Genomic DNA, 10,746 nt, shown 5'->3' on the forward strand with positions numbered 1-10,746 from the left:
AGCTACAGAGCAGACAAAGGAATCATAACTCTCAATACTCAAAAGTGAAAAGGTAAATAAATAAAACCAAATAATCCAACTTTTAAAAGGGCAAATAATACGAAGAGACATTTCAGTGAAGGGGATGTGCTCACAACAAACAAGCACATAGAGTTCAATACCACTAACAATTAGGGGAATGCAAATTAACCTATTAAATATTATACCTACTGTAGCAGCTAAAATTAAAAAATGGTGACAATACCAACTGCTAGAGAGAACACAGAGACACTGGATCCCTCAGATATTTCTGGTAAAGACAGAAAACCATTCAAACACTTTGGAAAAGAATGTGACAGTTCCTTGAAAAGAGAAGTTGAGAGTAGAAGTAGGTGATCAGAGACAGGGAAAGTGGAGGGGAGGGAGAAATGGGGAAGGACAGGTTCTACTGTGTAACTAGTAGGAATAAGAAGTTCTTGTGTGCCATTACACAGCAGGGTGACTATAGACAATAAGTATGTACTATATATTTCAAAAACCTAGAAGAAAGGATTTTAAATGCTTTCACCATAAAAGAATAATAAATGTTTGAAGAGAGAAAGTTTACCCTGATTTAAACATCACACAAAATACATGTCAAAACATCACATAGAACCCCCTAGGTATGTATAATTTTTTTTTGCCTCAGTTAAAAATAAATTTTAACTATAAAAAGAATAAATTGAAAAAATAAAAATAAACATAACATCCATCCTACAACCTAGCAATCATATTCCTGGGCCTTTATCCCAGAGAATAAAATCTTATGCCCACACAAAAATCTGCATACATGCGGACCTAATCGTTTTACTTGTAATAGACAAAAACTGGAAACAACTGAAATGTCCCTCAAACAACGGCACATCCACGCCACGGAAGACTATTCAACGACTAGAATAAGTTACTGATACACACGACTGCTTGAATGGATCTCAAAATCATTTTTCTGAATAAAGAAAAGTCCAACTCAAAAGGTTGATGACTCCATATACTTAACATTCACAAGATGACAAAAATACAAGAGTGGAGAACAAAACAGAGACTGGTATTAGGAATTTCAGGGAGGGAAGTGGGTGTGACTATAATGTGACAGCAAAAGGGAATCTTTGTGGTCATGAAGTAGTTCTGTATTTTAATTTCAATGGTCATCACACAAATATCCACGTGATAAAATAATAAAGAACCACACACACACACACACACACATTGTATCCATGTTAATCTTCTGGCTTTACTATTATACTACAGCTATGAATTGTGTGGTAAGTACAGACACCTCTGTGCTATCTTTGCAACACTTTGTGAATTTCATAATTATTTAAAAATAAAAATTTTTTAAAGTTTTATGATAGTATGTGTTTCTTATTGCAATAACAAACAACAATACTTACTTCCAATATCTGGCCTCAGCTTTTTATCATATTCTCTTAGCAATTTGTTAAGAATAAGAGTCACATCAGTGTCTTGGGATTTTGGAGCCAAGACCCACTTTTGGTTTGATGAAGAATCTTCATATTCATCCTCTTCCACCTTTCTGGACCTGTAATTATAACACAAAAATGTAACATATAAGTTGCAGAAACAGCTGCAGGAAGTGTCTTAAGCTTGTCCTTTACAAGTGCCACTGAAAGGGGGAGAAAATCCCCAGTTCCCTTACTCCATCCACTCATGTCAACTATAAAATTAAAAAGTAAAATGAAATACATGTTAGAAAAGGAAAAATGCAACTGCTATTAATGTGGCCTAATGTCTTCATTAAATGTCACAAGACCATTCTCTGTCCAGGTTAAACTACAGACACTATGACAGGTAAATCAATACCAGAACAGTCAAGAGGCAATGAGCCATCCTTGGATACACCTTGAGAAGTTCTCAAGGTCAAGGCACTAACCTTCCAGGGGTTTGTCAAAGTTCACTTTATCATGCTGTCTCCACTCCTTACCAACAAAACCTCATTCTAGTTGAAGTTGAGAATGACTTTTGCAGAATGGACTCATTAAAAATAGTTGATTCTGACTATGCTTCTCTTGGAAACTGGAATCTGGGACTTAAGGTAGACTCATAGACATTTCGAGGTGGCTTGCTTTACCAGCACTCCTGTCAGGGGCAACAAGCAGAGGTAAGGTTGGTGATTGGTGAATATCCTCTGACAAGTTTACATGTTTAAGTAAAACACAAACTGATTCATCTCTTGCACAGCAGGCTAGCACAGACATTAAGAATTAAAATTTAATATGTCTTCAACTTCTTGGGTTCTTAATAAGTGGATCCCAGTGAATGCTTGGGAGTCTCCACTTGTTTTGCAGAGCTGAACATGGAGATTCCCTCTCCCACTTGATACTCACTGACAGAATACTTGAATTGAGAGGCCTCAAGATGACAAGCAAGTTTTCTTAGCAAGTGAAGTCATCTCAACCACGCAGCCATTTGGGCTTGGAAAGCACAGCCTCTCCTGCCCTGAAGCAGCATTTATTTGCAGGTGGACTGTCACTGCCTGGCAGGAAAGCTCGTAAAACAAACCAATCAGCTCCTTTCCAGTTTGTCAGTGTGTGTGTGCCTTGCCTATTTTCTCCTTCACAAGAGAACAAAAAAACAGAACGGAAAACTGCATTGAAGTAGATTTGTCCTGACTGGATATAGGCTCATTTCTGTTCAGATTCCCAGCCAGGAACCAAAACTGTCAATGCCACATTAAGGCACTGGGGCTCTGGGAGATGAGTTTCCTGAAGTTAATTTTAGAACCAACTAAATGATCTATAGTGAACATTAAATTAGTGAAAAATATAAATATTTTAAAGTTCAATCCTTCTACTTCAGTCTTCAGAATCATATGTATATATATTGTAATATATAAAATGTATACATGCATGTAAATGAGTCTTTTTATGAGTATTAACAAACTGTAACATAGACCAGAGCAGTTGTCAGATACTCTAAACCTGGATGAAAACCGTTGTCTCTCCTTCTTTCCTATGGATTCATTCTAGGACTCCTGCAGATATCAAAATATGGGGATGCTCAAGTCCCTCATATACAATAGCATCACATTTGCAAATAATCTTCAGATACTTTAAATCATCTCTAGATGATTTATACCAAATAAAATGTAAATGCTAGCTACATAGTTGTTACACAATATTATCTAGGGAATAATGACAAGAAAAAAAGTCTGTACATGTCCAGCACAGATAATTTTTCCCAATATATTCAATCCACAGTTGATTGAATCTGCAAATGCACAACCCCTGGATATGGAGGGCAAACTGTAATACGTTTATGAGATGTCGAAAGTTGAGTATATAGCATATGTCTTACAGAATGACTTCTTGAATTCTTTCTAGGCTGACCTTAAACCGTAATTGTATTTCTTGAATACCTGTTTGCCAGAGATCAAAATAAATCATCCACAGAAAATATAAATTGCTGTGGATTTTTATTCACACTGAACATTCACCATCAATAGGAATTTATAACATCTGGTACATATATTCAACAAGGGATAGACTAAACTGGTCACATTGGTGCATACCTGCAATCCCAGTGATTCTGGAGGGTGAGGAAGGAAGATCACAAGTTTAAGACCAGTCTCAGTGATTTAGCAAGACCCTTAGAAACTCAGGGAAAACCTGTCTCAAATTTTAAAATAAATAAATTAATTAAAAGGTTCAGGGGTGCAGCTTAGTGGTAAAGCACCCCTACTTTCACTCCCCAGTACCACACACACACACAAAATCAATAAGGGTGGCACACGTCTTTAATCTCAGCAGCTTGGGAGGCTAAGGCAGGAGGATGATAAATTCAAGGCCAGTCTCAATTTGGCAAGATCTTAAGCAAATTAGCAAGACCAACTCAAAATAAAAAAAAAAAAAATAGAAAGGGCTATGGAAAGTGGCTTAGTGGTTAATCACCCTTGGGTTCAACCCCCAGTAAAAAAAAAAAAAAAAAAAAAAAAAAAAAGAAGAAGAAGGAGGAGGAGGAGGAGGAGGAGGAGGAGAAATAAACAAGGAATATGAGCATTTATTTATAACACTGAATTTTTTAAAAAATACCATTACAGAATTTTAAATGTTATTATAAGATTTTTGACTTATCAGGAGCAATATCAGGAAGGCAAATTTTTATCATCTTGTAAAAACAAATTGAAGCCTGGTTTTACAAAGCTGGGAGCCAAGCATTGTCCACAGGATCTGGTAAATCATTTCAGAGCAAAGGTGTTTGGAGACTGTAGAAAGGGGTAGCTCCCCTCAGTGGATCAAGCACAATGTTCTCAGGACACCTTTCAACTCAGTCACATGCATTCCTCTCCAGCTCTGCCATGTCTCTCTCCTTTCTTCTCTTCCCCTTTCCTCCCTGCCACCTTCCCCTATCCACCACGATAGAAACAGATTATGGTCTCCAGACTCTGCTATTTTCTACTGCCCCACTGGTCACATGAGTGTGCTGGATCTGTGACCAGCACACTCACCAGCTCCTCCTTATTACGTGCACAGCCTTAGTTTCTGAAAATTACTTTAATCTACTTCAATAAGAGGTATTATAATGAGCCTAATTCTCCCTCTAGTGGTGGTGAGAGGATTTTCCTGAAATTGCATAAGCTTCTTCCTGAGTGGCCAGGGCAAGTGGAAGACCAGGAACTGAGAAAGGTAACATAGGAGTGTTTTCTCTCACCCTTTCAGAAGGGACAGCCAGACCTCCAGCTCTGTAGCTGAGTGGCATGAAGCATAGTCAGAGGGGAGGCTGAGGTGCTCTTGGCCCCTCAGCTGCAAGCACTGTGCTTCTCCCAGTCCTGAAAATGAAGACTTATATTGCTAGTACCAGACAACCAGTCCCACAGGAAAATTTCGGCTTTGAGAAAAACCAAATCTCACCTCAGTGGACCTATGTGGTCGATAAAACAGAACTTTTCTTTCTTTCTAAATTCTAAGTGAGTTATATATTATCTTTATGAACATTCCATTACTTGGATTGTGGGATCCTAAAAAAAAAAAAATCACTGACATTCACTTAAAAAAATAAATCATGAAGTACTGTCATTGTCAAACAACCCCTCAATGTTCAGATGTTATTTTCATGCCATATAAGTTCTCTTCATCCAGAAAGATAGAGGCAAAGTATGAAATATTTTTAGACACTGAAAGGAGCTCCTATAAACCTCATAAAGCAGATAAGCATCCTTAAGGCATCACCAATGTTCAGGTGTGATTTAGTGTGTTTTACTGTGTAACAAGTTCACCCATGGAGGTCAGGATGGGGAACCCCCTACACTCAGAGAGTTATTAAGTGACCAAGCATAGGGGTCAGAATCTTTTCCACAGAACTTGAACAACAGGAAGGCATGCCAGAATGCAAATGAGAACCCTCTCAGAATTAATAGCTGTTTTGAAAGATGACATGGGGCATCAGATTATTTTATATGTCTGTAAAACCCAAAGAACAAAAGCCCTTTTCAAAGGAGCAATACATGCAATAAAATTAGTCAAAAATTTAGACTTTTTTTTTAACTGATATGCAATCATGACTACCAAGACTGGGAATCCTATTAAAGAACATATGAAAATCAGTACATTTGCCCTGGCCAAATGGAAGGATGCAGAATCCTAAGAAATTTTATGTGTATTTGGGAATCCCCAGAAACCTGGCTTCTACCAGTCAGATATTAAGACATCTTCCCACTGAACACAATAGACAATGAAGAAAATAGGCAGTTCTAGAATGTTGTGTCTATAAGATCTAAACAGTTGATTGCCTAATGCTAAACTACAGGTCACTTCTTTGAATTGGTGACAATAGAAAGGTCAGGTAGATATGACTCTTGGCATTTATGTTGTCCCTAGTGCTGTCTACCTCTAAACAGAGTTCTCTGCAGGCCCAGAGAACCTCAAAACCCACATTTCCATGTCTCTTAACAGTTCCCTCCTTATATAGAGAGAAACTTGGGCTGAAAGGTTCAAGGAGTGCTCTGTCTCGTTGAGAGTGCTATGAGTCATCAGTGGAGTTTGCCTTTTACACACTGAACTCAGCAAACACCAGTGGTTTGGAGGAGAGGGCCAGGGCTTTCTTCCTGGCACTTTTATCAGAGGAAGTAAGAAAAGAGTACCCCTTCAGATTTTGTAGAATTTATTAATGTGTCTTCCTAGTTCATTGATATTTCATAAATGTGAATGAAAATGCAAGACCTCCTGACAAAGCTGCAGGACTTTTGACTCACCAGGATGCACTCCAATTCTCTAACTTCCAGATCCAGGAAATGGACAAATGTCAAAATAAGAGTTTTTGGGGAATAGGGATGTTCTGAGATTCCTAGGGTGGGCATAGGGGAAGAATCAGGGAGCTGCTCTGGTTATCAAAGCATAAGGTAGTCTGCAAGATCCAGCCAGAGATCCAGCCTTTGAGACAGAATTAAACCATAACCTCAATCTTTAGTGTGTTTACAGCAACAGGGTTTAACCCTTTGGATCCTGCTACCCATCTACCCTCATGAGCCCTCTCCATCTCTTCCTGGAGGGTTTCTAAATTTTCGTTAGCTGACTGGTGTTCTGGGAGGAAGACTAAGGGTATCTATGCAGAGATATTTTCTCATATTACTTGTCAGAAGCTTTAATAGCAATGCCAACATGCTTGCTTTATTGGGGTAGGTGTATGCTTTTTCATGTGTGAGAAGTGGCTGATTTACAAGAGGGGTGTGTGTGTGTGTGTGTGTGTTTATTTAGTGTCTGCAGGATCTGGGAGGGGTGTACTTTCAGAGAAGCAGGGCTCTCAGCTGCCCACTTGGCCCCAAACCCCTCGACTTCTCCCCAGCCCCTTAGCTGCTCTGGTCTAACCCGGACAGCTAGAAAACCACCATTCCTGGGTCCTGGAAATTATCAGAATGACAGAATTGATAGAGAATGTCAGTCAGTGCCTGTGTGAGCCCCTGGAACATTTGGGGTGGAGACATGGGGTAGACAAGGAGACAGATGCGGTCACTGCCCCATAATCTTGTTTATCAAAACCCCTAAAAAACACCAGATCCTAAAAACGGCAGAAGAGTCCTTTTATCTCAGAGTCTCCATATTTCCGGCTGCAGAGAGGGCTGCAGCCACCCAGCCTGGAGTGGCAGAAGGCTTTTCCAGGGATAGATGGGACAGGTGAGGTGCGGGCAGACTTCCCTGTCTCCTGTGCCGCAACCTAGCCGACGGCTGGGCGCACCACGGACTCAGAGCCGGCAGACAGCGCCCCCCACCGCCCTCTCGCCAGGTTCCGGGCCTTCGGAGGACACTGGAGACCCCGCGCAACTTACCGTGCATGCAAGCCCGAGAACAAGCAGAGGAGAAGGATCATCTTCGGGGCCATGGTGACCTGGAGCTCAGGGTGTGGGGTCCGAGGCCTCAGGCTGGGCACTGCTTACTCGGGAGCGCGGACTTGGTCTCCACAAGGTCTCCTCTCCCTCGTTGCCTTCGCCGCCACTGACTGCCGGGCTACGGGGGTTCAGGTCCGCTACAGCGGGACAGGTGTCTGCTTTCTCTGCAAGCCGCGCCCCCGACGGCCAGCGGGTGTGCGCGCGGCTCCGCGGGACTCACACTGGATGCCAAGCTACCGCGGCGCGCCAACCCCGCCCGCGCACTGGCGCCGGGTCTGCGCAGCCGGGTGGCGGGGTAAACCTGGCCTCGCAGTCCCTAGTCCCCACGCGGCGCCGCCCACCCCTCCCAGAGCCTAGAACACAGAGCCAGGCGCTGGTGCCTGGCGGCGGGCTCTGCGCGCAGTGTGCGGCCGCCGCGGGCTCGGAGGTGGGGGCAGCGAAGAGCTTCCTCTGGTAGCGCCTCCGAGGCGGTCCCGGCGGGGAGGAGTTTCCCCAATTACACGCTCGACAACGCGCAAGGAAGGCAGCCAGGTTTGAATGGACTCAAGAGTTTGAGGCCAGAAAGGAGGCGGGGCTCCGTGGGGGAGGGGAGGTTGGGCATCCAGCAGGAAGCCTGAAGAAAGGTCCCAGGGATTGACACTTGTGGAGACAACTCCCTATTTGGCGTTCCTCCTATCATTTCCAACACAAGGTAGTTTTCACCAGCGCTGCCTGACCTGTTTCCCGCCTCTTCTCGTTTGTCTTCATTAAGGGACGCCATTGCAAAGGGGTAAGATGGCTTGGTGAAGCTGTCCTTCCATCGCATACGTCGTGCTAAGTATTAAGAACTCCTATGCGTTTTTTAAGATTCTGTGGCATACTGGGAGCAAAGCACGCCCGACGTATCCTTTTCTCATGGAAAAGAAACCAACACATATCAATTAACAGTAAAGGTGAAAAATACTGTTAAAGGCAGGAGAAGGATCCTAAGTCAAAAAGCAAAAGGCATTGTTTGGTTGAACCATGAAGTGCACTTCATTTGACGTGTTTCCATAAAGACTGAAAGTTGCATTTTGTTTTCATTGGTAACAATAACTCAGAAAACCAGTCTTTTACCATGTAAATATCACAATATCAAGACAGTAAATCCACTAAGAATTTTACTTTTTATTTAAAAAATAGTTATTAGAAAATATTTTATATTTTCAACTACCATGCATAGAATAATGGATAACTGTTTCTTCGATAGTTTTGCTGATAAAATACATACAATAGTGAGTTAAGTTTCTCTGATACACTCCTTGTTTCTGGATTCACCAACATAAACAGGGGCATGAAGTGGAGTGTTAGTGATGGCTAAATTTTTGTTCCTTTGTTTGTTTTTAATAATAGTGCTGTTACCTTGGCATTTGATCTTCCTGTCTCCATGAGGTCCTATCCTTGCCCAGCCTTTCCCCTTCCCAGGGCTCTTCTTCCCAGGGCTTTCCCAGCCCATCTCTCCTACATCAGTGCATTTGCCCACCTCAAGTCTTGTCTTCTACGAAGACTCCTAACATTCTTATATTTTTCTAGAGCCAAAACCTTACCACTTCTTCAAGCTTCAAGTGATTATAAGCCTTAGCATACTGTGCCCTTCTCTCTAATTTCTGTACCACACACCTGAGCCCTCTAAGTATCAGTTGAACACAATGAGACCCATTATTCTATATAACTAAAATACACTAATAAATCAGTTAAATGATGACTGTTCCTTAATTGCTTATAGAAATACAATTATCCCTCAATATCTACTCAGGGGGTAGGTTCCATAACTCCTAGGGATACCACAATCTGAGGATGCTCAAGTCCCTTATAAATACAATGGATTAATACCTTCAATAGCCTCCTCCCATTTCTTATAATACCTAATAAAATATAAATGTTATGTAAAGTTACTACAATGTATTATTTATAGATTAATAAGAAAAAAACCTGTAGCTGTTTAGTAGAGACATAATTTTTTAAGAAAATATTTTCTATTCAAAGTTGGTTGAATCTGAGAATGCAGAACCCACAGATATGGAGGGCTGTCTGTATATCAAGTCTGCACTTACTTTTTCAAGTGTGCTGTGATAAAAGGCTGCAAGTATAAAGAAACAATTCTTTTTTTAATACAGTAATAGGAACATAGGTTAAAATAATCATCAGACACTAATAGTTTAAAACAGGACAAGGGCCTATACAAGTAACCTATTTTAACCCTTATAGTACTGTTCCCATTTCACAGGTGGAGAAAAGACACAGAGGTTGAATCACTTCCCCAAGATCACATAGCTGGTAGACAACCGATGGAAAGTATGCAGGAACTTGGAACCAGTCATTGGTGTGGGGGAGTTAAAACCCAGGCAGTCCCAAGCATTCAGATGTTGAGTTCAATAAAACCAATATGTCAGTCTTAATAAATATGCCATACTGCCTCTTTGAATAGGAGCTCAGTAGACATTGATTGGTTCTTTAAGCAAAGTTTTAGATTCTTTTCCATGTTCTTTATTTTTGGGGCATAAATACAAATGCTTATAAGCTGTTTATAATAGAAAGAGACAGGTTCTTGAATGGTTTGTAAAATATCAGTATAATGAGAAGTGTCCAGCCATTTTTTTGTTTATTTTTTGTAATCCAGTCTCTGGAAAGGAAAATGTAATGCTTCTTTTACATCCCTGTATTGTTATTCTTTTCCTTTCTTACATGAGCTCAATGTGCTATTATTAAGAATGAAAGCAAAGTGATCACTTCTGACTGTTGAAATGCTTTGCTCCATTTATTTAACTTAGTGGGACATCTTAGTACACTTAATATTTTTAACTTGGAAAGCACTGCTTGTCATGGTGCTGTCTGAAAAAAAAAGGTTGTGTGTGTGTGTGTGTTTTGTTTTCATTTGTTTTGCTTTGTTTTGTTTTTAAATTAAATGAGTTGAGAGGGAGAGAAAATTCAGAGAGAGTCTTCTGGGCATAAGTGTGAAAGCAAAATGCAAGGTCAAGAATTTTCAAAGGACAAGCTACCAGACTGATTTTCCTCTCATGCCCAGGTTGACCAGCGGGGATGCTTTTCAGAACATGCGCAGTGCGCACCCTCCATCCTGCCCCAACCTCTCCACCTGCAGCAGAAGTTGACAGTCCTACTCTGGCGCGCGGGCTTTACATTTCTTCCCCTAGCTCGAAGGAAAAGAAAAGGAAATTTTAAAACGTAAATAAAAAGGAGATCCATGATAAGGTCCGCACTTAATCAATAAGAGGTCAGGGTTGGAGGTCGATCAACAAAAGCGAAGCACTACACCTCTATGAATTTCCAACACACTCAAGCCAGCGCTCAAACCATGAGCACTGTTTGCTTCTTGTCTTGCCATCCTCGTGAACTCGTCTCTGAAGGTTTCT

At 41.1% G+C, this 10,746-nt stretch overlaps 1 protein-coding gene across 1 annotated transcript in view; it reads right to left on the reverse strand.

Annotated features, from left to right (window-relative positions):
* The window catches only part of GABRG3 (gamma-aminobutyric acid type A receptor subunit gamma3), a 707,345-nt gene extending 699,569 nt beyond the window's left edge, over positions 1-7,776 (reverse strand). The window contains exons 1-2 of the mRNA XM_079128443.1: positions 7,298-7,776; positions 1,410-1,558 (exon numbers count right to left, since the gene is read on the reverse strand). Of these exons, the coding sequence (XP_078984569.1) occupies positions 1,410-1,558; positions 7,298-7,350 (202 nt within the window). The 5' untranslated portion in view covers positions 7,351-7,776. The remainder of the gene's footprint in view (positions 1-1,409; positions 1,559-7,297) is intronic.
* Positions 7,777-10,746: the final 2,970 nt, after the last annotated feature.

This window comes from Sciurus vulgaris (assembly GCF_902686455.1).
Source record: "Sciurus vulgaris genome assembly, chromosome: 2".
Classification (NCBI taxonomy): domain Eukaryota; kingdom Metazoa; phylum Chordata; class Mammalia; order Rodentia; family Sciuridae; genus Sciurus; species Sciurus vulgaris.